General features: G+C 37.4%; 1 protein-coding gene across 3 annotated transcripts in view; it reads right to left on the bottom strand.

Moving 5' to 3' along the window:
- Nucleotides 1-27,764, bottom strand: part of CFAP54 (cilia and flagella associated protein 54) — a 306,329-nt gene that overhangs the window by 225,459 nt on the left and 53,106 nt on the right. For all 3 annotated transcript variants that reach the window (XM_081595348.1, XM_081595350.1, XM_081595349.1), the window contains exons 16-22: nt 24,052-24,180; nt 23,563-23,689; nt 17,412-17,498; nt 17,199-17,320; nt 6,928-7,104; nt 3,220-3,312; nt 2,764-2,949 (exon numbers count right to left, since the gene is read on the bottom strand). In XM_081595348.1, the coding sequence (XP_081451474.1) occupies nt 2,764-2,949; nt 3,220-3,312; nt 6,928-7,104; nt 17,199-17,320; nt 17,412-17,498; nt 23,563-23,689; nt 24,052-24,180 (921 nt within the window). The remainder of the gene's footprint in view (nt 1-2,763; nt 2,950-3,219; nt 3,313-6,927; nt 7,105-17,198; nt 17,321-17,411; nt 17,499-23,562; nt 23,690-24,051; nt 24,181-27,764) is intronic.

Genomic DNA, 27,764 nt, shown 5'->3' with positions numbered 1-27,764 from the left:
AATAAACTTAAAATTATATGCTTGAGACTTGGGTCAATGAGTCATTTTTTTCTAGAATCCGATTCACTGGTGACATGTTTTAAGTCAGGCAATTATTTCAGCAAAAATGTCAATTCACAAGTATCTCCATAACTAAGAACCACAATAATATTCATTAAGGGTCTACTGTGGGGTAAGTACTATGGTTAAATGTTTGACATGCATAATTCCATTTAATACTCATAACAGTTCTGGGAGGTAACTACTATTATTATTCCACTCCATAGATGAAGGTTAATTGACTAATATCACACAGTTAGTGTGAGGATCTGCATCTTAAACTCAGGTCTGTCTCTATGAACCCAGAAAATTCACTTCTATAAACTGACCCTAAGAAAATAATCATAGATGCAGTGAAAAATGCTCAATATCACCAATTATTAGAGAAATACAAATCAAAACTACAATGAGGTATCATCTCACATTGGTCAGAGTGGCCATCATCAAAAGTCTACAAACAATAAATGCTGGAGAGGGTGTGAAGAAAGAGGGAACCTTCCTACACTGTTGATGGGAATGTAAATTGGTACAGCCACTATGGGAACTGGATGGAAGTTCCTTAAAAAACTAAAAATAGAACTAGTTTATGATCCAACAACCCCACTCCTGGGCATATCTGTGGAGAAACATATAATTTGAAAAGATTCATGGACCCCAATGTTCATTGAAGCAATATTTATAACAGCGAAGACATGGAAACAACCCAAGTGCCCAACAACAGATGATTGGTTTAAGATGCGAGGTACACACACACACAAACACACGCACGTGCGCGAATAGACTATTACTCAGCCATAAAGAAGAATAAAATATTGCCATTTGCTGCGACATGGATGGACCTAGAGAATATCATAGTAAGTAAAGCAAGTCAGGCAGAGAAAGACAAATACCATGTATCGCTTACATGTAGAATCTAAAATACAATGCAAATGAACTTATCTACAAAACAGAAACAGACCCACAGACACTGAAAACAAACTTATGGCTACCATAGGAGAAAAGGAGGGGGAAAGGGATAAATTAGGTGTGTGGGATTAACAGATATGAACTACTATACAGAAAATAAACATCATCAAGTATTACTATTTAATGTATAGCACAAGGAACTATATTCAATATCTTAAAATAACTTACAATGGAAAGTAATCTGAAAAAATACATACATATATATACATATATATAAAACAATCATGTTGCTGTACACCTGAAACTAACACAATATTGTAAAACAACTGATATAATTTTTTATTAAAGAATAATTATTTATAATGTTATATTAGATTCTGGTGTACAGCAATGTGATTCAGTTATATAGATCCATATTCTTTTTCATAGTCTTTTCCATTATGGTTTATTACGCAATATTGGATACAGTTCCCTGTGCTATACAGTAGAACCTACCTTTTAACTATTTTACATACAGTAGTTTATATCTGTTAATCCCAATCTCTTAGTTTATCATTCCTCCACTCCCTTTCCCCTTTGGTTACCATAAGTTTGTTTTCTATGTCTGTGAGTCTCTACTTTTGTTTCACAAACAAGTTCACTTATGTCATATTTTAGATTCCACATATAAGTGATATCATATGGTATTTGTCTTTCTCTTTCTGACTTACTTCACTTAAAGTACGATGATCTCTAGGTCCATCCACGTTGCTGCAAATGGCATTATTTCATTCTTTTTTTAAGACTGAGTAGTATTCCAGTGTATATGTCTGTATATATGTATATATATATACTACATTATGACATTTTTAAGATGAAATACCATACAAATGTTAAAAATTATGTTTTGAAAGAATACTCAATGGAATGGAAAAAAGTCAGTTATGTAGTAAATGACAATCAGATGTAAAATAATATGTATACTATGATTAAAATTATATATTATACATAAATTCACACACGTGTATATGTGTCTACACACATATTGTGTGTAGACATATATATGTGTATTTGTATACATACAGGCTTCCTAAGTGGTTCAGTGGGAAAGAATCCTCCTGCCAATTCAGGAGACATGTGTTTGAACCCTGGTGGGGAAGATCCCCTGGAGATGGAAATGGCAACCCACACCAATATTCTAGCCTGCGAAATCCCATGGACAGAGGAGCCTGGTGGGCTATAGTCCATGGGGCTGCAAAAGAGCTGGACACAACTTAGCAACTAAACGACAATGTATACATATGCATGCAAAGAAAAGGATATCTCTGAATCAGAGCTTCTCAGCCATGGCACTATTGACATTTTGGACCAGGTAACACTTTGTTGAGGGGAGTAAATGCTGTCCTTTGCATTGTAGTGTGCTTATCAGCATCCCTGGCCTCTACCTTCCAGATGTCAGTAGCACTCCTCCAGATGGTGACCACCAAATATGTCTCCAGACATTGGTATATGTCCCCTGGGGGCCCAAACTGCTTCGGGTTAAGAACTGCTACTCTGGTTGACAGGAAAACAGGCAACATTTATTTCCAAAATTCTAAAATCAGTATGTGTTGCATTTAAATGTATTTAATGCAGGAAAAATAATGTTATTATATAAAGCAAACTCATGAGTGAGAGAAATAATGATTTATATTTTAGGAGACTAAACTGTAGTCAAAGAAAATATGTATTACAGGGGCTTCAGAATATCTGCTGTGACTGTTTTTTCATCAGAAATTACTTAGTAATTGGTTAACAGGATAAAAAATAGAGGACAAAATTAGGAGAAATCTCATCTACCTGCGTCAATAACATCCGAGTAGTAACAGCAGAAAGAGGTGGGTAAACCAGAATTGGTTTAGTTGTCTCGCCAATAGCGTCACCAATCAGCTTTCCACTAGAACAGTAAGCCGCAACTGCAAAGACGTATTTTTCATTGGTTTCTAAACCTTTTACCTCAAAAACGCTTTTGCCATCCGCTGGTATCTATTAACAAAAACATATTTCAAGTTATACATGGAAAATTAAAGTAAGAGTATATTCTAATAAAATTAAGTGATCTTTATAGGTTAAAAAAAAAAAAAAACACCTTTCCATTTACTGTAAGATTTTAGTTATGACTCAAGTTGAAATCAAGAGAAATTCACTGAAACAGTGATTACATAAAAGAAAAAAAACCAGCAACACTCAGTCGTAATTAATGAGACTTTTGGTAAGATTTCCTGACATTCAAAGGTTTTTTTCAATTCAACGTACCGCTTCTCCTGAGTTTGGGAGATGATTATTGTTTAGTCTTACTTTTCCATAGCTTCCTTCCGCTTTGCGACCCAAAATGCAGTACCAGCAGACCTGCCAAGGAGAGAGATGAGCCTGTCATCTCTAGTCAGTTTAACACAGCATCTGATTTCTTTTATTATGATGTGGCAAAAGGAATACTTTTCTATACAAAAATGTAACTATTCGAGTTTTAAAATATGAAACCTCAGTTTACAAAGATACTTAGGTTTACACTTTTTAAAAAGACAAATATAGTTTACCTGGGACCAAGACTAAAATATTATTCATTATTAATTACTTTTAGCTACTATGAAGTGAGCAGTTCCTATGTGGTAAGTAGTGTTCAGACAGTGGCAGAGAGTGACTCCAAAGATGAGCTCATCTTGATGACAAAAAGACCAACACGGAAATGATTTTCAAATTTTATTTAATAAGTGACAAAAAGCAAGTGGTAAAAGAAGCAAGGCACTAAATTGTAGTGTTTTAAATAAAATGTAAAAATGCATATGAAAAAGCCTAGAAGAAAATGTTTCTAAATAAGAATAGTAGAGTTTGGATGATAAAATGGTAAGATTATGGGTAATATTTTTTCCTCTGGTCTATAAATTTTCTGAAACATTGTATTCCTTTGGTAATTATTATATACAGATGTAAACCAAAAGCAAAATGCAAATTGCACAGAAAAAAAAGCAACCTTAAAACTTGACTAAATGGTTAGACAATAATGGTCTTTTTGCCAAAACATCAAAATAATGGAGATTCCTCATCATCATGAATTATTCTCACTGTAGGGGAAGGGGGAGAGGCGATACCTAGGAAAAAGCATCATTAGGAGGTACGCTGTCCAGAGGTAGGTGATGGAGGGGTAGTCATCAGTGTGGTATTTCGTTTCCTTTTCCCCAAGGGCCCCATCTCACAACATCTCAACTTCTAAAACTAGAAAAGAGGGTGGGGGGCAGCCGCGCTATTTCTCCTTCTGGGTCAACAGAGAAATACTAATTGTGTGTTGTCTGCACAAGTAGTTCTCCACTCTGACTATGCAGCAGGATCATTTTTTAAAATACAGTTTGTACATAATCAACCATTTAAAAAAAGATTACATCTACCCAAGCCTGCCTCCCTCAATGACTATGAACACCTAGCGCAAGATAGCTGAACTTTTGTGCTTTTAAAGAAAATTTCTCAGGTGATTAAAGAGCACTAGGAAAGGTGGAACTTCAAGGACAGAAATACACTGAAGGGACTTGGAAGATGGAGGCCAGGAGAAGAGGAAAAAAAACAACTCAGCATGACTCTCAGAAAAAAACGTAGAAACTAACTTTCCTTGACTTTTCATGTAAAAAGAGTGCCATAGAGGTAAAAAAGGAAGAAATGTGCTGTTTTATGACCTAGATCATTATTGCTCTAAGTGAAGCTCTACATATTTTGAAGCTCTACAGAATTTGAAGAGTAAGTTTTCTCTAAAAGCATTTTTACAAGTAGGCTTTATATTTCTATTTTGTCACCCAGATGAAAACATCTTAGTTTATATAAGAAGAGTAAGTCCTTAGAATCTATGTAAGAGTAAGGACATGATGGACCAACAACCACTAACTTTGAAAGTAAAATGTTATAAATAACACTAATATTTTCAACTATTAAAACAGATGTTAATGCAACAAATCCCTTAACAAGAGGATTTTCATAAAACAAAAGATGGCTGAAATCGCAAACTAGAAAATATATTTAAGCCCACAGCACCATCTAGTGCTAAGGAGTAGGTAACAGAAGGTGTCATTTCCAGCAGCATGCAACTCTCCCAACATAGAACATACATCAACTTTACATCGTGTGCTGAGTGACAAGTCTTACAGCTGCAGGTCAAGTGTGGGATTCTTATGTCTTCCTATTTCTAACCATTATTAAATAAAGTAGTCACTAATATGAGATATGTAAAAAATTAGAACCTGGTTAAATAAATCAAAACATTTACATAAAAACAAACAAAAACTCTTGGAAAATTATCCAGTGTTAGTTCTACCCTGAATTTCTAAAGCCAATGAATCCTTATTCTTAAAACAGATCCCTCAGATCCAAAGTTGAATTTTAATACTACTAGAAATTGCAATAATGCATTTATCATAACACAGTTGGGTATAAGATGAATGTTGTTCCTATTCTTTCAATTATAAGGCATTAGGAAGGTGGTGTTACTTCTCACTGACATCCACCCCCCATTAGTCTAAAACTCCTCAAAAAATGGAATCGTGCTTTGTGTTTACTTCTATACTTTACCTCACATAGAGGTTAACAGATAACAGACACTCAGTAATGATCACTGAACAGAATTTATGAAAAAAAAATCATCAGATAACATAATCACAGTGTACAACCTCATTAACTGATTTTAGCAAACCTTATTACATACGGTTAATACAAGAAATGTAGGGACCTTGGTTAACATGCCAAGAATACGATATAATATCTCATTCAATTTTCATAGCAGAAACATTTTACAAATGAAAAAGTGACAAAATAAATTTAAGAAAGGTTCAGAAAGTATATTCAGATTTCTCAAGGTCATACTGCTGTGTGCTAGAGCGAGAATTTTACGTCTGTGTTTGTCTCACTTCAAAGCCCATGTGCTTTCCACTGTATCAAGTCAGTGTAAGTTCAAACAGAACATCCTAAAAATAATCAAAGAAACAACTTTGTTTTTTATACAACATCAAAGAGCATGTGTTCATCACCCAAAAGAGGAAAATGTAATATTTAAAATATAAATTAGATGGAACCAAATGCTTGTGAGGAAACTAAATCTCAAGTTATAGTCACACACAGACTAATTCCAAGGCACTGGGGCTGGGAGAAAGAGCTTCGATAAACACAGAGTTATGACTTATAATGTGACTGGAATTATTGTTTGCTTAAGACTTTTTTTATAAAAATTTAGTCTGACTCTTTGTGACCCCATGGAGTATACATTCAATGGAATTCTCCAGGCCAGAATACTGGAGTGGGTAGCCTTTCCCTCCTCCAGAGGATCTTCCCAAACCAGGGATCGAACCCAGGTCTCCCACATTGCAGGCAGATTCTTTACCAGCTGAGTTACAAGGGAAGCCCAGGAATACTGGAGTGGGTAGCCTGTCCCTTCTCCAGCAGATCTTCCCGACCTAGGAATCGAACCAAGGTCTCCTGCATTGCAGATGGATTCTTTACCAACTGAGCTATCAGGGAACCCTTTCATTAAAGCAATCCTCATTTACTTAGAAGAACTTTAGAAAGAGCCTCTAAATTCACCACCCCTCAATTTTCTTGTCTTCAACATTGGTTCTCAGCGTAACTTTTGTCTCCTTCAAGTGTCTGACTCTATTTTAATGAAACCTTCTTGATACTGAGCACTCTAGTATATCAGTGTATGACTGTCAGGGTGATAAAGGTACTTCAAGAGAAATGCTTCTCTCTTATTTCTCCTTATTATATACTTGGGTGTAGCAAAGCTATATGGAGCCAAAGGGGAAATAGCATAAAGACAAAAGGTTCATGAAGAAACTAAGTATAGTTAAGACATTAAAATACTAATCTCAATGTTCAGGGTTTATAAATAAGATTATCCAATTGCTAAAAGCAATAAAACTATCAATCATTACAGTTATCGAAGTAACTTTGCTGCTTTCCTTGAGGTAAAGATCAAAATGGACAACATACCTTAACATCAGAAACAAATGGGGCAGGTTTTAATGTCACAGAACGGTAAGTTCGGGATAGCAGGATGGGTGGAGGAGGGACCCTGCTTTTCTTTCTTTTGGCAGTTTCCACATATTTCTGATGTGAATATTGTATACTTTGTTCTGCTTCGGTCTTCTCAATCAAAGAATATGCTTCCTATGATAAAGTGTGAAAATAGGAAAATACATTTCAAGAGCTTGAACTTCATTTTATTGGAGAATTCTGGTGATGTTAAACAACATTATCTTGATATATGTATTTTTTGGGCCTCAGTAGTATACATATTTCAAGCACTGAATGATATTCCAGAAGTAAAAACTAACTACTAAAAAAGGACCAGTAAAAAATAGCTATTAAGGCAATTACACTGTATGTCTAACATATTTATCATTATTATTATACATTAATATAAGACATTTCAGTTTCAGATCAAGTCCTCTGAATATCTGCCTTCATATTTCATTGTCCTTAAAAATTTTGTAACACAATTATCTGCATTTATACTTATGAATTGTGCATTTACACTTAGTGCAACTTGAAACGTGACTCTTAAGTAATGATCATTGGTATATGTGGTTTACAAAATTAATATTATTGAGGGTTTCTTACTATCAGCAAAAAGAAATAAAATATACACAAATAGCTATTCTATAAACCTAAAGGAAAGGCAATAACCTTTTTAAAGGTTACACATTTAGTAATAACAATAAAAATAAATAAATAAAAATCAGAAAATCTAAATATTTCAAAAGTAAAACTAACTAAATCAACAATAATACATGTAAATGAGTTAAACTCCATTTATATTAGATGAAAAAGCAAAGACTCTGATAGAGTGCTAAAGCAAAAACCCATGTAAAGACTAAAATTGAATGATAGAAAATAGAATAGCCTTTCAAACAAACAGTGCTTGGATGATTAGATATCCATGTGCAAAAGAAAAAAGAGGGAACCATACATCACATTATATACAAATAGTTAACTCCAAATGAATTATGGACTCAAATATAAAATACTTAGGAGAACATATAGAAGTAAATATTCACAACCTTGAGATAAACAATGCTTTCTTAGATATGACACCAAAAGCACACCAACAAAGAAAAAGCAGATAAATTGAAATTCATTTAAATTAAAAACCTCAAATGATATCATCAAAACAATAAAGACAGCTGACAGAATGGAACAAAATATTTGCAAATCATATATATGATAAAGGAATTGTATTCAGAATATAAAAAGAACTGTTGCAATAATAAAAAATAATAAAATAATAAAAATAAACAGTAATTTTAAAAATCCATTAAAAAATGAACAAGGAGTTTACCTGAGGAAACCAAAATTGAAAAAAGGCACATGTATCTCATTGTTCATTGCAGCACTATTTACAATAGCTAGAACATGGAAGCAACCTAGATGTCCATCGACAGATGAATGGATAAAGAAGCTGTGGTACATATACACAATGGAATATTACTCAGCCATAAAAAGGAATGCATTTGAGTCAGTTCTGATAAGGTGGATGAACCTAGAACCTATTATAGGGTGACGTTAGTCAGAAAGAGAAAGATTATCATATTCTAACACATTTATATGGAATCTAGAAGAATGGTACTGAATAACTTATTTACAGGGCAGCAATGGAGAAACAGACATAGAGAATAAACTTGTGGAATGAGGAGAGGGGAGGAGAGGGTGAGATGTATGGAAAGAGTAACATGGAAACTTGCATTACCATATGTAAAATAGATAGCCAACAGGAATTTGCTCTTTGGCTCAGGAAACTCAAACAGGGGCTCTGTATCAACCTAGAGGCGTGGGATAGGGAGGGGGGTGGGAGGAAGGTTCAAAAGTGAGGGGATATATGTATACGTATGGCTGAGTCATATTGAAGTTTGATAGAAAACAAAAAAATTCTATAAGGCAATTATCCTTCAATAAAAAAATGAATTGAAAAAAAATGAACAAAGGGTTTGAATAGACATCTCTCCAAAGGAGATAACACAAATAGCCAGTGAGCAGATGAAAAGAAGCACATTATTACTGATCACTGGAGATGGAAATACAGAAGCTAACTCAAAAATACAAAAGCAGAAAAACCTCAACACAGGAATAATGATGAAAGAAACTCAGATATCCAAAAACCTATTTCCCACAAGTGTCAATCTTAAATGATATTAATGATATTATTAAAAGTTAATATTTCAAATCTCAATGAACTGATAATTCCTATGTCATTTGTTAAATTTCTAACTACAGAGAAAGAGAGATAGCTTCTGAAATAATATCCTAAAACTATTACAGCTTTGATAACAAAACCTGAAAAAAATGACTGCACTTAAAAACATAGAGAAATCTTTTTACAAGTACAAATGCAAACATTCTAAATAAAATACTAATTCACTGATCTAATAATATATTAAAGGAATAGTGTACTGTAATTATGTTGTCTCCTCAGGAATAAAAGATGATTTAATACTAGGAAATCTAGGAATATAATTTAACTTATCCATAAATCAAATGAGAAAAGATATGATTACAGGCTCAATGGCCAAAAATATATTTGAGCAGTTTTTGAGATTATTAATTTAAAAAAGAAATCAAAAGGGAAGTCAAAAAGTATCTTAAGACAAATGAAAACACAGCATACCAAAACTTACAGGATTCAGCAAAAGTAGTTTTAAGAGAAGGTTTATAGTGAAAATGTCCACCATAAGAACAAGGATCTCAAATAAACTATCTAACTTCACACCTCAAGGAAATAGAAGAACAAAAATCCTAAGATCAAAGTTAGTTGACAAAATAACAAGGACCAGAGAGGAAATAAATAAAATAGAGACCATAACAACAATCGAAAAGCTCAAGTAAAACAAAGCTGATTTTTAAGATTAAAAAATTTGACAAACTTTTAGCTAGATGACTAAAAAATAGAGAAAGACTCACATATTAAAGAAATGAAAGAGGAGACAACTGATACCATAGAAACACAAAGGATCATAAGAAACTACTATGAACAATTATATGCCAACAATTGAATAACCTAGAAGAAGTGGATAAATTCCTAGTAATACACAACCTACCAATAGTGAAATACCATAAAGCAATAGAAAATACAAACATATTAGTAACAAGTAAGAAATGAATAAGTAATCAAAAACTTCCCTATAAAGAAAAGTCCAGGACTAGTTGGTTTCAGTGGTAAATTGCTGCCAGAAGTTTAAAGAATTAACACCAATTCTTCTCAAATTATTTCAAAAAACTGAAGAGAAGGGGACACTTACACAATGACTTTACAAGGCCAGCATTACCGTGATACCAAAACCAGACCAGGATAGTATAACACAAGAGAAGAAAACTACAAACCAAGATTGTTGATGTATACCTGAAATTAACACAACATTGTAAATCAACTATACTCCAATAATTTTTTTAATTTAAAATAAAATAAGCTACAAAGATATATTGTACAGCACAGAAAATAATACCAATATTTTATAATGACTATAAATGGAGTAGGGCTTCCCCAGTGGCTTCGGAGGCAAAGAATCCACCTGCAATGCAGGAGATACAGGAGACACAGGTTCGGTCCTTGGGTCAGGAAGATCCCCTGGAGAAGCAAACAGCAACCCATTCCAATATTCTTGCCTGAAAAATCCCTTGGACAAAGGAGCCTAGAGGGCTACAGTCCAGAAGGTCACAAAGAATCGGACACAACTGAGCAACTTCGCATGCACATAAATGGAATAGAACCTTTAAAAGTTGTAAGTCACTATATTGTACACTTGTTACTTACATATTGTACAGCAACAACACTTCAATTTCAAAAAATAATTCCAAAAAAAAAACCATACTGTTTTATTGCCACAAAACAATAGTACTGAAGTCCAAAGTGCAATCATTTGAATGCAATCTCTCTCCCTATAGTTCCCATTAGAGAACATGTGACCTACCTCTTTTCATAGTTACTCAACACTTAAAAGGGCTTCCCCGGTGGATCACCAGTAAAGAATCTGCCTGCAATGCAGGAGCCAGAGGAGACACGGGTTCGATCCCTGGGTCGAGAAGATCCCCTGGAGGAAGGCATGGCAACCCACTCCAGTATTCTTGCCTGGGAAATGCCATGGACAGAAGAGAGGCAGGCTACAGTCCATAGGGTCACAGACAATCAGAAACAACAGAAGCAACTTAGCATGCATACAGCATGTATGCAATGCTTATAAGGACAGATTGATGTTAAATATATCTGAAAATGCCTTAACACCCACAGTGCAGCAGAACACTTATGGAAAGATGTAATGCAACTTTGAAGGGCATGATAACAATCATAAGACTGGAATGATAAAGCACCATATTTATTACTCATCTAGTAGACCTCTCAAAATATATTCTGGGTTCTCAACAATATTATGTACATTTCAGAAGGAGATGAAAAGTAGGTTAAGTCATATCCAAGAATTCTGACAAAGAATATTGCTGAGAATAAAATATATAACCTATAAGATCTAAGAGAAAAGACAGAAATAAATGTATAGTTTGATAGAGAAAAATCTATCTAAAGCACCAAAAATTATTCTGATATGACAAAACAGAATATCCCAGAGTGCTTAAAGAGGAAGAGAGAATAGAAGTAGTAGTAATAATAATGGCTAACATTTACCGACTGCATATACTGTGCTTAGTCACTCTTTGTGGACTATAGCCCACCAGGCTGTTTGATCCATGGGGATTTTCCAGGCAAGAATACTGGAGTGGATTTCTGTGCCCTCCTCCAGGGGATCTTGCCAACTCAGGGATCAAACCCAGGTCTCCCACATTGCAGGCATATTCTTTACCATCTGAACCACCAGGGAAGCCCATATTGATTGCTTACTCTGTGCCAAATGTTAAGCATTTTATAGGCATTTCATTAAATCTTCCCCAAGATCACCCATTTTACAAATGAAGAAATTAAAACTTAAGAGAGCATAAGTAACTTGACCTTGGTCATATAGCTAGTCAGCAGCAGAACCACAGCTCTAATCAAGATCCTTCTACGTCTAACCACTATGATTTCTTGTCTTAATACAAAGTGAAGTTTAAAAGAAGCATGAAAAGGCAACCTAGATGATATTTTCTCTGCAATAACCTCAAAATATTTAAAAGAAAAAATCCTAAAATGTAAATATGCTAAAAGAGTGAAGTCTTCTTTTGAAGACTTGGGGTCAAAATATGACCTCATAAGAGGGGGGTCAGAATCAAAAAGGGATTTACTCTTTATGAGGAAGATTTTAGCATGGAACAATTTAAAAGAACTGAGATCTCTGAAATAAATTGGCTTACATATGCTGCTGCTGCTGCTGCTGCTGCTGCTGCTAAGTCGCTTCAGTCGTGTCCAACTCTGTGAGACCCCATAGACGGCAGCCCACCAGGCTCCGCCGTCCCCGGGATTCTCCAGGCAAGAACACTGGAGTGGGTTGCCATTTCCTTCTCCAATGCATGAAAGTGAAAAGTGAAAGTGAAGTCGCTCAGTCGTGTCCGACTCTTTGCGACCCCATGGACTGTATGTAGCCTACCAGGCTCCTCCGTCCATGGAATTTTCCAGGCAAGAGTACTGGAGTGGGTTGCCATTGCTTTCTCCGTGGCTTACATATACTTTTCCTCAAAAAAGCAAATAGGATCGATTTGACTAAAATGCTACAAAATAGGGAAAGTCATTTCAGTTGGTAACATAGTTAATACAATAGTATTTAGGAGCTCTGCACTGTGTTCAGTCCCTCAGTCATGTCTGGCTCTGCGACCCCATGGGTTATAGCCCGCCAGGCTCCTCTGTCCATGGAATTCTCCAGGCAAGAATACTGGAGTGGGTTGCTATTTCCTCCTCCAGGGGATCTTCCTGACCCAGGGATCAAACACAAGTCTCTTGTATCACCTGCATTGGCAGGCAGCTTCTTTACCACGACATCACCTGGGAAGCCCTGAGTTGTAAATTCAGGAAATATTAAAGCCAGGAGTGATTAGAACTTCTAGTGGCTGGGCTTCTTCATTAGTTATGGTTCCAAATTAGGGCCATAATATTAGATTTTGTGTTGATTATAAAAAATAATCTTCTAATCCCTAATGCTCTTTGCTTAGAGTTGAAGCGCTATAACTGAATTTTGGAACAGTCAGTTACTGATTTAAAGTTTCAACAAACAGTATGAGGAGATCACTAGATGCATCAGTTAGGGTTATTTGGTAACAGAAGCAACAGGAAAATGAGACTTTGACCACAGCAGGACCAGAGGCAAGAGGGTCCTCAGAATACAAGTAAAAGAATCTGATCAGGACACGGGCATCAGAATGAATGAATGCCAACTCTGTGTGTGTGTGTGTATGCTCAGTCATGTCTGACTCCTTGCAACCTCATGGACTATAGCCCATCAGGCTCCTCTGTCCATGGAATCTTCCAGGCAAGAATACTGGTGTGGGTTGCCATTTCCTCCTCCAGGGAATCTTCCCAGCCCACGGATTGAACCCCTGTCTCCTGAGGCTCCTGCACTGGCAGGAGAAATCTTTATCATTGAGACACCTGGGAAGTCCTGAATGCCAACTAGTTTTTGTCTTTTTATCCCTCTGCTCAAGATTCAGATTCCAAGGAGGGAATAACCTATTAGCCTAGCTTGTACCAGTCATCCTGTGGGCTGGCTGAGAAGAGTGGCCTGAAAAGTCCCATCTGATGACATCTAGTGGGGAAGAAGAAATTCCTCCAAAGGTGACATTTGGAAAGGAAAGTGGATGTTGGACAGAAAACAGCAGTATATAACCTGCCCTGGTACCCTTAGCACTTGTATTGAAGAGTATTCCTGCCTTTTCCCAGTGAGAAATTGCACTGTAAAGATGCTCAATGTTGGACTGCTGGACTCTGAAGTGAACTAAGAGTGAAGATCATAAGCCATATGCTGATTCCTCTATTTGATCAGAAGTAGATGATCAAGGACATCTCAGACTGGTTCTAGGTGCAAGCCATTAAAATAAATCGGAGGTATAGTGTGTAAAATGCCAACAAGGACTTCCAGAAGTCAAATAACCAAGAGAGGAAAATGAGAAAAATAAATCCCCACACACACACACAAAAAAAAGCCAACCGTCTCATCTGGAAGGCTAACAGGTTCTTATCAAGAGTTGGTCCCTTATCCGTGGCAACAAGCTGGTCCACCTTTAACAGACTTAGAATAAAACAGACATCTGATGAGAGCATTCATCTCTACGAGGTCAGGAAACTTCTGAAAAACTGAAACACGGTATGAATTATTGAAGAGTTCTGCAAAGACCCAGGCTTTCCAAATCTTTTTTATGGTATCAGGTGACATATCAGATACTGATTTGGGGATAATTCTATTACCAGATGATGATAATGTAAAGCATGCTGTAATACAGCCCCCCAAAAAATGATTGCCAAGGGAAAGAAATTTATTTGTCTTCTTGAAGGAAAGAAATTTTGGCAGTTATCTGATCCATAACATCGTCGTTTATGAGAGTACCCTGAGGACTAATCATTAAGCTTTTTAACACTAGTATAAAAAATTGCCATGGAGGAGCAGAGGTGGCCATGGACAATTTCAGGACTTCTAAAAAAATATTCAACATTTCCAAGCTGGTGACAATCCTTATGGAAGGCCCCTCATAAAAAAGAAGTGGAGCCTCTAAACGCTTCTCATGAGTTTAAGAGGATATTATAATTTTTCTTAAGTTAAAATAGTTTCACTTAAGAAACAGAAAGAAAAGATACACTAGGAGAAGCAAATGAACACCAGCTTTCCTACATCTCCAGTGTGTTCCCAGTCATGATAGTGGGAAGATAGAGATAAAACAGGGGAATGGGTATATTATGATAGCATAAAGACAAAATTGTGACATAATACAACCAAAGGGAAAATCCTGGAGGATTTACCCTCTCTGAACTCTAAGAGGCCATGAGATGAGTCCTGAGAGAAATAGTTCTGAAAGATAAGCTTTACTTGCCATCGAAATAGGACCGCAGTACCAATGTCCTCCAAGCACTGGGTAATAAAGATTGGTTGCAGAAGCATCTGCTAAGAAATGGGATCCTGAACACACCCCAGGAGTCTTCTGACAGAGATCAGATACCGTTTGGCGTGGTCAGCTGAGACTATCCAACACCATCATCAAATTCCTTCATTCAAATGCTGGAGATTCTAACGTATCAAGGCTCTGCCTGAATACGGCCAGGACAGACTTCCTCCCCTTGAATACTGGCAGCAACCATCCAGAATCCTTAGATTTCTTTTGAACTACACTCCACATTCTCCCTGGCCTCACCTTTTACCATCCTTTCCAAACACACCCCTCCCCTTTGCCATTGCATCTTAGCTTCTGTCACACTGAATGACCTATAGGACTACAAGCATTCTATGACCCTTCCAGCCTCAGGACCTTTGCACAAGTTGTTTTCTCTGCCTTGCATGTCCTTTCCACCTTTGTCTTTCTCTGTCTCTGGCAACTCCTGCCTGTTTTTCAGTATTCAACTTTGTGTCATCTTTTCTCAATGTTTCCTCAAACATTCTCCACTGTTGGGTTAGGTATTCTCTTCACGAATTTCCCTGGCACTCTTGCAATCAAAGCACTTATGACAATGACTCCTAATCACTTACATACATGTCTGTTTTCCCATAGACTGGATTTATCTTGAAGGCAGAAACCACAGAGAGTGGGCAATCCATCAATATCGGTTGAATAAAGAGAGGATCTTTGTTTTTATCCCCTGTACTCAGCATAATACCAGGCACATAGTCAACTTGCTTTGAAACATTTGCTGAATGGATCACAGGCCCTCAAAACCATTTGTTGGATAAATGAAGTGACGGACTCATGATCAGGAAACTCTACATGCCAGAAATCTGAGATTCCAATATTCTACTTTCTGACTTCAAGCACCTATCCTAGCTCTCTCAAATTCTGATTTTATGGCCCCCGACCTCATAGAGAGGCCCAATCTCTTGACATCTCCATAGTCTACCAAGTCTTTAAAAGCCCTGGTGGGTGTTACTGCCTTCCCTACTCAATCTGCACCCATTTATCATTGTGAACTTTTAACCTATATTTTCATACTTTTTTAAAAATCCAGTCTGGTACAGATCTCTACTGTCACAAGTATTCTACTGTCACAGCTACTAAGAATACCACACCAAGATAATATCATACCAGCATGCAGATGGGGCCTTCTGGAAATCCATGGTCTTCAACCTCAGCTAGAACTTCAGGATGCTGGCCAGTCCTTTATCTTAGAGTTAGCTCCTTCATCCATTCCTCTCCACTTTCCCATCACCTTCTCTCTCCTCAGTCCATCTACCCAGCCCCACACGCCATGGTTGGCAGATTTACTTGCCTTCTACTTTAACAGATGATTAAGATACGAAAGTATCCACTCAACTCTCTGCCTCCACCACAGACTTATTGAAATCTACATCTGTCTCTTGCTCCTTGCCTTCTACATCAGAGGGATGAGGTGTCTGCTCTGCAGTCCACCCTCCATTGGAGAGGAATCGCTTTGTATGTGCTTTCCGTCTCATCTCCTTTCCCTCTTCTATTGTAGGATCCCCACTGTATGTCAAACTCTTCTTCAACTCTGTATCCTCCCCCTAGCTTTGACCTACACTCTTCTGTCCTGTGTCAGTCAAGCCTCTGGTAGTCTCTAATTTATCGTGTGCCATTCATTCAGGCAACACAATCAAAGTTTTGTGATGCATAGGGGCAAAATAAAACAAAAATGTGATTCCTCTTAGGAATTTAAATTCTAAAATCAACATAAATGAATTAGTAAGAAGACAGAACAATTTCCAGGTCACAGAGAGACAACAGCAAGGCAATTGATCCATAAATCAGCAATCTCCATCTTAGGAAAGGTGCCTTAGCCCAAGGACTTTAAGTATTTTAGTTCCACAGTAAGGAATGCATTTATGCATGCACAGTGTCACTTACATTCTACAGTTTACCTCATTTTGAACCCTTCTGATTTTATTTGGTTCCTTATGTAAGGTCCCCCCTGCAGAAGGAGAATCTCTCATTTCAAGAGAGTTCAAGGCAGGAGATATAGATTAATTTTCCTGCTTAGAACTATTTCACTTCACAAAGAGAGAACTAAACACGGCAAATCTGAAAGTTCATAATCCAATGTTAAGGGCAACACATTATTTTTAGAAAAGAGCAATAAATCATTCCTTTTTACCAGGGGTTTCAAGTCAAGACTAAAGTAAGGAATGGTACACTGTTACCGTCAAGTAGTTCTGTAGAGAAGAACAGGTTGCATCTTTCTCAAACATTAGAAGAGTTTTCTGCATCAAATAAATTGCTTTAGATAGCTTATTCTTCCTTATTTTATCCATTACACTTAATTCTGTAAAAGCAGACAACTATTTTACCAAAAGGGCAACATAAAAACTATCTTGAAGAAATTTGGAAAAGCATTTTATCCAAATTTTAATTACCTGTAAAACAATCAGGGCTTGTAGGTTTTTTTAGTGTCTCTGGACCTTTGGTAGATGTATTTTTGCTCACAGTTGGAGTCTGCAAAACTGAAGAGAAGACTGTCGTTACAACTAGGTTTACATTCAAGAAAGGAAATATTTTCTAAACACTAAAGAGTAACTATCTATTTGTAAAATTATTGCTTCCTCTATCATTCAGTTCAATTCAGTTCAGTCACTCAGTCATGTCCGACTCTTTTTCAACTCCATGGACTGCAGCATGCCAGGCCTCCCTGTCCATCACCAACTCTCGGAGTTTACTCAAACTCAAGTTCATTGAGTCGGTGATGCCATCCAACCACCTCATCCTCTGTCATCCCCTTCTCTTCCTGCCTTCAATCTTTCCCATCATCAGGGTCTTTTCAAATGAGTCAGCTCTTCACATCAGTAGCCAAAGTACTGGAGTTTCAGCTTCAACATCAGTCCTTCCAATTAACATTCAGGACTGATTTCCTTTAGGATGGACTGGTTGGATCTCTTTGCAGTCCAAGGAACTCTCAAGAGTCTTCTCCAACACCACAGTTCAAAAGCATCAATTCTGCGGTGCTCAGCTTTCCTAATACTCCAACTCTTAGATCCATACACGACTACTGGAAAAACCATAGCCTTGACTAGATGGACCTTTGTTGGCAAAGTAATGTCTCTGCTTTTTAATATGCTCTCTAGGTTGGTCATAACTTTTTTTCCAGGGAGTAAGTGTCTTTTAATTTCATGGCTGCAATCACCATCAGCAGTGATTTTGGAGCCCCAAAAAATAAAGTCAGCCACTGTTTCCACTGTTTCCCCATCTATTTGCCATGAAGTGATGGGGCCAGATGCCATGATATTAGTTTTATGAATGTTGAGTTTTAAGCCAACTTTTTCACTATTCTCTTTCACTTTCATCAAGAGGCTCTTTAGTTCTTCTTCACTTTCTGCCATAAGGGTGGTGTTACCTGCATATGTGAGGTTATTGATATTTCTCCTGGCAATCTTAATTTCAGCTTGTGCTTCATTCAGCCCAGCGTTTCTCATGATGTACTCTGCATCTAAGTTAAATAAGTAGGGTGACAATATACAGCCTTGTCGTACTCCTTTTCCTATTTGGAACCAGTCTGTTGTTCCATGTCCAGTTCTAACTGTTGCTTCCTGACCTGCATGCAGATTTCTCAAGAGGCTGGTCAGGTGGTCTGGTATTCCCACCTCTTCCAGAATTTTTCAGTTTGTTGCGATCCACATAGTCAAAGGCTTTGGCATAGTCAATAAATCAGAAATAGATCTTTTTCTGGAACTCTCTTGCTTTTTCAATGATCTAGAGGATGTTAGCAATTTGATCTCTGATTCCTCTGCCTTTTCTAAAACCAGCTTGAACATCTGGAAGTTCATGCTTTACATGCTGTGTGTGGCTACTCAAGACAGACGGGTCATGATGGAGAGTTCTACCAGAGAAAGGAATGGCAAACCACTTCAGTATTCTTGCCTTGAGAACCTCGTGAACAGTATGAAAAGGCAAAAAGACAGGACACTGAAAGATGAACTCTGCAGGTCGGTAGGTGCCCAATACGCTTCTGGAGTTCAGTGGAGAAATAACTCCAGAAAGAAGGAAGAGACGGAGCCAAAGCAAAAACAACACCCAGTTGTGGATGTGACTGGTGATGGAAGCAAGGTCCGATGCTCTAAAGAGCAATATTGCATAGGAACCTGGAATGTTAGGTCAATGAATCAAAGCAAATTGGAAGTGGTCAACAGGAGATGGCAAGAGTGAACGTCAACATTTTAGGAATCAGTAAACTAAAATGGACTGGAATGGGTGAATTTAACTCAGATGATCATTATATCTACTACTGTGGGCAGGAATCCCTTAGAAGAAATGGAGTAGCCATCATGGTCAACAAAAGAGTCCAAAATGCAGTACTTGGATGCAATCTCATAAACGACAGAATGATCTCTGTTCATTTCCAAGGCAAACCATTCAATGTCACGGTAATCCAAGTCTATGCCCTGACCAGTAATGCTGAAGAAGATGAAGTTGAATGGTTCTATGAAGACCTACAAGACCTGTTAGAACTAACACCCAAAAAAGATGTCCTTTTCATTATAGGGGACTGGAATGCAAAAGTAGGAAGTCAAGAAACACCTGGCGTAACAGGCAAATTTGGCCTTGGAGTACAGAATGAAGCAGGGCAAAGGCTAACAGAGTTTTGCCAAGAGAACGCACTGGTCATAGCAAACACCTCCTTCCAACAACACAAGAGAAGACTCTACACATGGACATCACCAGATGGTCAACACTGAAATCAGACTGATTATATTCTTTGCAGCCAAAAGTGGAGAAGCTCTATACAGTCAGCAAAAACAAGACCGGGAGCTGACTGTGGCTCAGATCATGAACTCCTTATTGCCAAATTCAGACTGAAATTGAAGAAAGTAGGGAAAACCACTAGACCATTCAGGTATGACCTAAATCAAATCCTCTATCATAGGTCATCTTTTTTCATTAATAGATAAAAATTCAAACAAATCTAATAGAGTTTTATCATTAAAATTATTAGCCACAGTATGAGAACATGAAGAATTTTCAAGTTATAAAAATATTTGATTTTCTATTTCACCTTAAATAAAATCATCTTGAAGGCTGATAAATAGGATCCAACCTACTTTTGGTCACTTTCCTTCCTCATAAGCTTTTCAAAATTGCTCCATCCATGGTCCCTGCAAGAGTTCTGCGTACCACATGAAGATCTCCACTCTGCTCTATCTGTGGCTGATAAAAATCAGAGCCTCTCTCAAAATTTTCAACTAACACACAAATTATTGCTAGCTGGTTATGAGCAGTGAGAGATCCTGGTGTGTAGCTGAGACTGACCATCATTGTGGTCCAGGAAAAAGGTAGCAGGATGAGTGAAAAGAAGATGAAGGTATGCTGACCCAGGGAGGTAGAAAATATATCAAGAAACATTCTTGATTTTCTAGCTCTGGTTCTCAAAAGACCTGGCAATAGGGTACCTGTAATAACCTTACAATAAACCTCTTTTATTGAGGTTTAATTATTTGTGCTAATGCACATGAGCCACCATGGGATAATGACTGCCTGATGAAAAGATGTCAATAGACACCATTAAAAAATATAAAGTTTCTTTAATTGCAAAGGATAAGGAAATTTACCTGCATGGAAAACAGAAAATAATGCACCATTCTCTCAGCACCTAGGGTATTATAAATGCTAATTAAGTGATAGCTCTCATGATTATAATCATTGGAGATAAGAAGGATGAGACTGCAAGAAAAATTTGAATGCCCAATACAGGAGTCACTCTTTATAGCACAATCATCAACAGACACCCATTGTAACGTTCTTGAATAAGAATGACAAAAGCAGTCTTTAGGCAACATTAGTCAGACAGCAGCATAGACAGTAAAGGATGACAGGAGGAAAAAAGTGTTAATCTGTGCCAGGGTGGCAGTTCAATAATGCAGAGAAAAATATCAAGCAGATCCAGATACTGCAAAGAAACAACTAATTCCATGTAAATATATGTACGTACATATCTCCAAAATACATAAAGGACTCATATAATTTAATAATAAAACTCTGATTTTAATGGGCAGAGTAACTAAACGACGTTTCTCCAAAGAAAATATACAAATAGCTCTCTAGTACATGAAAAGATGCTCAACATCACTAATCATCAGGAAAATGCAAATCAAAACCACAAGCAGATACTACCTCATGCCTGTTAGAATGGCTATCAACTAGAATGATGATATCAAACTAGTCAATCCTAAAGGAACTCAGACCTGAATATTCATTGGAAGGACTGATGCTGAAGCTAAAGTGCCAATATTTTGGCTACTTGATGTGAAGAACTGACTCATTAGAAAAGACTCTAATAATGGGAAAGATTGAAGGTGGGAGGAGAAGGGGACGATGAGGATGAGCTGGTTGGATGGCATCATTGACTCAATAGACATGAGCTTGAGTAAGCTCTGGGAGTTGGTGATGGACAGGGAATCCTGGCATGCTGCAGTCCATGGGGTCGCAAAGAGTTGGACACAACTGAGCAACTAAAGTGAACTGATCATCAAGAAGACAAGAGATAAAAAACACTGGCGAAGATGTGGATAAAAGGGAACCACTGTGCACTATTGGTGGGGGTGTAAATTGGTTAAGCCACTACAGAAAACATTATGGAGGTTTCCAAAAATTAAAAATAGAACTACTATATGATCCAGAAATCTACTTCTGGATATATCCACAAAGGAAATGAAAACAAGAGCTCAGAGATATCTATGGTCCCATTTTCAAAGCAACATTATTCACAATAGCTAAGATATGGCAACAAAGATATTGCAATGACCTATGTGTCCATCAATGGGTGAATGTAGAAAGAAGATGTGATGTACATATAGAGGCAGATACATATAGATATATATCACATGCACAATGGAATATTATTCAGTCATGAGAAAGAAGGAAATCCTGCCATTTGCAATAACATGGATAAAACTTGTAGGCATCATGATAGGTGAAATAATCATACAGAGAAAGACAAATATTGGATGGTATCACTTATACAAGGAATCTAAAAAAGCCAAACTCATAGAAACAAAGAGTAGAGTGGTGGTTACCAGGGGCTGAGGGAGTAGAGAAACAGATGTTGGTGAAAGGGTACAAACTACCAGTCATAAGATGAATAAACTCTGGGGAGCTAATATATAGCATGGATCATAGTTAATTACACTGGAGTATATATTTATAAGTTGCTAAGTGAGTAAATCTTAAATATTCTCACCACAAAAAAAGAAATGGCAATTATGTAATGTGCTGGAGCTGTTAGCTAATGCTATAACAATAATCATTTTACAATGTATTAGTGTAGCAGATCTACACATTGTACACCTTGAACTTACATAATGTAATTGTCAATAATACCTTGATAAAGCTGAGAAGAAAAAAATCTGCACTCAAATATTATTTAATTAACCAGCATTTGATTAAATCTATTTTCAAACCAGTCAGTCCTAAAGGAAATCAGTCCCGAAAATTCACTGGAAGGACTGATGCTGAAGCTGAAGCTCCAATACTTTGGCCACCTGATGTGAAGAGCCAACTCATTAGAAAAGGCCTTGATGCTGGGAAAGAATGAAGGCAGGAGGAGAAGGGGACAACAGACAACAAGATGGTTGAATGGCATCACCCGACTCAACAGACATGAGTTTGAGCAAATTCCGGGAGATGGTGAAGGACAGGGAAGCCTGGCATGCTGCTCCATGGGGTCGCAAAGAGTTGGACATGACTGAGTGACTGAACAGCAAACCATGTATATGATGTGACATAATCCAACTCATCTAGCCTCTGACACTGCTGTCAGAGATATCTTTCTAAATTTTTCAATTCAGGTCAGTTCAGGTCAGTTCAATAGCTTCAGGATAATATACAAACCCTCTAACCCTTCAAGCTTTGTGATCCACCTCTAGGCTTAGTTGTGTCAGTCTCCCATGTGTGCTCTTTACTGCAGCCATAAGAGAATTCCAGCAGTTTCTATACTTCATATAATTGCTTCCACCTTGCTAAAAGTTGCTTTCTCCATTCAAAATGACTGCCTCTTTTTCAGTTTTCTTCATAAAGAGATTGGCTAGCTTGCTGGTCAACTCTCACCTCTTTCAGGAAGCCATCCCTGACTTTCTTGTCAGTTATACTCTTCTGTGTGCCGAGAGCAGACACTCTTGAGTCCACTTCCACTGCATTTATTAACCTTGACTGTTATAGTTGGCCTACTTATCTAGAGCTCAAAATTAAAGGCTGTATCTTTTTTGGACCAAGCCTAAAAACAGTTCCCAGATCTTGATATTCACTTCAATAAATGTTTGCTTAATTAATAAAATACCAATAATTTACTATAACTCAAACAATTTAACTGTCAGAAGTTTACTGATTTGCTAAGCAAGGTATAAAGAAATAATGAAAGATATCTATTGATATTAATCAGGGAAGTAAGAAAAAACAAATCAACAAAATTTATCTGAAAAACACCCAGTCAACAAGAACATTATTCACAAATCAAATTGATTCCACACTTGAACATCTCTTAAAATGGATTCAGAACAAGTTATCTGCTTTAATGACTACTACCTTGCAACTGGTCAAGAAGCACAACAGCTATTCGGTGCTGGGCTTGAATTAGTTCAAGATGCAAATCCATTATGAAATTATTCGTTGTGACTGGTTTGCACATGTCTTCATCTACATAGTGGGTGTGCTTCAGTAGAATTGAAGCAAAAATTAAAAAGGAATACAGTTATCAAAAAATACAAAAATAGCTCCAGCCTATTATCATTCAGGTTATCATTTTATTCTTAGCCTTTAAGTTATGCTCACTTCTTAACCCTTTAAAATCTGGCTTACACAATAATTAATCTGCTTTCCACATTCATCAGTGGCCTTTCAATGACAGGTTCAAAGACTCCTCATCCTCCTTGATTTCTTCTGAGAGGAGAGGAATGTATTTCCAGTCTGTGAGAGGGGAACCACCATAGATCATTCTTCACTTACCTACTTGCAAGGCCAGCCTGCTTCCTAGTTAAGGAAAACAAGTCTAATGTAAGAGTTTCTCATTCTCACCGTGGCATAGCAATGGTCAATCACTGATGATCCATTTGGCAAAGCAGTTAACATGCAGTTCAAATTTATGCCACCAATGGCTTTGTCAAGAAGTTCATAGGCCAAAAATAACTGTTCCTCAGGTTTTTTCTAAAGTAATTTTATAAACAAAACATAAAATTCAGATTTAAGAGAAAATCATATACAACACTTCCAAACTTAACAGTAATTCAACCCCCCCCCCCCGAGGAAGCCACTGTCCTTGAATTTGGTTTCCATTCTTTTGCATGTTTTTAAATTTTTACTACATATGTATGTGTCCACTAACAAGATGCAATATAGCTTTGCATGTTTTTGATTCTCTTGTAAAATTCTGCAGTTGATTTTTTTCACTCAACCATATGTCATTGAAACCTTCTCCTGCAGCTCAGGGTGTCTGGCAGGGTCTGGTTAAGAACACAGAGCAACTCTAGGTATTCCAAGCAGAAAGGGATTTAATGCACAGAACTAGAAGTGTCCATTCTAGTTCTGGGAGCCCTGGGGGAGCAAAGATCAAGAGAGCTGCCAGGGATGACTTTACTGTATGCAGCAAGCTAAGAATCCAGGAGCCAGGTGACAATCTCAGTGTCGACCACACTGAAACAAATGAACTGCTGGTCAATTATCTTCTTGCATCCTCCTTGGCAGTATAAGAACTCTCTCTTCCCTTGTGTATAACAAATTCATCCAAATACCCCTAATTGGAAGACTAACCTAGAACCATATGGAAATGAGATGGTGGGAAATGTAGCTCCAGGTCTTCCTCGCTCTAGTGTGAAGCTGATTAGGATGGGGATAGCAATGATACCAGCTGACTCTAGTTCAAGGCCACTGGAACTGATTCACCTTCATGACTGGGATGAAATGGTATTATGCTGAGGCCTGCATCACAATTCACTTATCCACTCTTCCCCTGATGGACATTTAGACTGCTATTACTAAAAGTGTGCAATGTTACTATCCTAGTCTGAGACTTCTTTACAGGCCTTCTACTCTTTCTTCTGCTTCTCTTTTTTCACACAGCTAAGACCCCTAGGGCATGTTGATTAGAAGAATAACAGACATCTTTAAATTTTTACATCGGGATAAAGGGATTACTTTTAATCTTTTACCATAGGTGTAACCATCATTAAAGGTCTTGGTTGATACCCTTCATGGGATACAAAAGTTCTCTTCTATTTCTAACTTGTTAAGTGTTATTTTTTAAAACGTGATCGTTGAATTTTGTCAAATGCTTTTGTTGCATCTCTTTATCTGATGATGTGGTCATATTTTTTCCTTGTCATCTGCAAATGTGGTGTATTGCATTATGGAATTTCTAGTGTTAAATCACCCCTGCATTCTGGAATATACATAATTTGATTACACACATCCATTCAACATATATATAGCTAGATATCTCCATTCAAGAATCAGAGGTTCATAAACAAGGTCCTACCACACAGCACAGGGAACTATACTCAATATCTCCTGATAAAACATTATGGAAGAGAATATAGATGCATAATGAATCACTTTGCTGTACAGAAGAAATTAACAACATTATAAATCAACTATACTTCAATAAAAATTTTTAATTAAAAAAAAAAAGGAATCACAGGCTCTGAGAGTTTCCTAAGCAACCCAAGCAGTGTAAACTTGAATGACAGAGCAACATGAAGGCAGGCCCAAATTATTAGGAAGAGAGCCTTTCTCATGTTTACTCCACTTCTCAATACACAAACTGAGAAACCTCCTTACCAAATAGGCAGAAACTTTTCTAGTCGACCTTTTCTTGGGATAAGTCTTGTAGGCTCTAACTAAATGTGTGAGTCTGAGTTCCAAGCCCTATCTCTCAGGTGTCCAAGGCTTATCTCTTTTCCCTAGGTGGTGGTTAATTTAAATTTCTTTGTAAGTGAGACCAACAACCTACTGCAGCATCTATTCATAAACTGATCATTCTGGTTTTCAGTTCTCCTTTCTATTTTGGCTCCTGGGATTTACCTTACTTTCTTGTGAACTCTGTGGTGTGCTTGAGGATATTTGTTCAATTTTCTCCAAAATTTCCAGGTGTTTTGCAGCAAGAGCTTTTTTCAGGTCATCTAGTTTCCCATTTAGTCACAAACAGAAGTCTCTAAGCACAGCTTTTAACACCAAAAAGTTTCAAAGACCCCCCCCAACACACACACACATTCTAGCATCATCATCACCACCACCACCGTCATTTTTGTCAACGTTACAGCTAGTGAAAATGAAAGTCAGTTGCTCAGTCGTGTCCAGCTCTTTGCTATCCCATGAACTGTAGCCTGTCCATGGAATTCTCCATCCATAGAATTCTCCAGACAAGAGTACTGAAGTGGGTTGCCAATTCCTTCTCCAGGGGATCTTCCCAACCCAGGGGTTGAGCCTGGGTCTCCTGCATTGCAGGCAGATTCTTTACTGTTTGAGCCACCAGGGAAGCCCAGCTAATATAGTAATATTATTACAGCTAATATTGAATCAAAGTGTGTTCCAAGTGCTAGGCTAAATGCTTTATGTGGACTAATTTTTAAATTACCATAATCCTATGAGGTACTTATTATTCTCTGGTGGGAATGGCTACCCACTTTAGTATTCTTGCCTGGAGAATTCCATGGACAGAGGAGGCTGGTGGGCTACAGTCCATGGGGTCACAAAGAGTTGGACATGACTGAGCAACACTAACACTAACACTATAATCCATTTGTCAAAAATAGCCATGAATTCAGTAAAACTTTACAGTAAATTTTAAAAAATATAATCGCAATAGTACCCTATATATTTTTTAAATAGTTGCATGTGTATATGCAAGATATCGTATCTTGGCCACCTGATGCCAAGAGCTGACTGATTGGAAAAGACCCTGATGCTCAGACAGATTGAGGACAAGAGGAAACGGGAGCGATAGAGGGTGAGATGGTGAGATGGCGTGGCATCATCAACTCAATGGACATTAGCCTGAGCAAACTCCAGCAGATAGTGAAAAACAGGGAAAGCTGAAGTGCTGCAGTCCATCTGGTTGCAGAGAGTGGGATACAACTTAGGGACTGAACATTAACAACAAACATGCAGTTTACCCCACCCGCAGACCCTGCTAGGTGAGCATATGGATTTTGGACTCTCCTTACAATAAATTCTCACTCCTTCTCCCCACTTCACTCCCTTCCAAATAGCTCTGAGACTCTAGGTTGAGATTCAGTGCCCTTTGTGAAATGTAAGAGAAAGACTGAGTTCCCACCATGTGCCACAATGTTACCAACATCTCATTTGGACTGAATCACTTAAAAACTACCAGTAGAATCGATATTATTGTTATAATCTTCCAAAGGAGGACACATGTTCATCAGATTAGTTTATTTAATATCACGCAGTCAACATTAAAGTCAGAATTCAACTCCCAAGTCCCCCAATATCAACTGCTATGCCCTAGGGCCATAGCAGTGAATCACCCATACTCCATATACCACATACCCCCATACAGCTGAGCAGGTAGCATATGGCACAAGTTTAGAGGTGCTATTCACACTGTAGTCATCAAAGACTTCTATGTTTATTTTGACAATTTTCTAGCAGATGGCAACAAATTATATCAAGGAAAGGGTGAATTTTTCCAATTTAAAAACAGTAGCAATAATTCATAAATGATTTTCAGTTTCTTCATGGTCACTTTCTAAGAAATCCATTTCATTTAGTGCCTT

The sequence above is a fragment of the Giraffa tippelskirchi genome, chromosome 4 (assembly GCF_054371585.1).
Source record: "Giraffa tippelskirchi isolate mGirTip1 chromosome 4, T2T-mGirTip1v1.2.pri, whole genome shotgun sequence".
Classification (NCBI taxonomy): Eukaryota; Metazoa; Chordata; class Mammalia; order Artiodactyla; family Giraffidae; genus Giraffa; species Giraffa tippelskirchi.
This window is presented reverse-complemented; position numbering and strand designations above follow the sequence as displayed.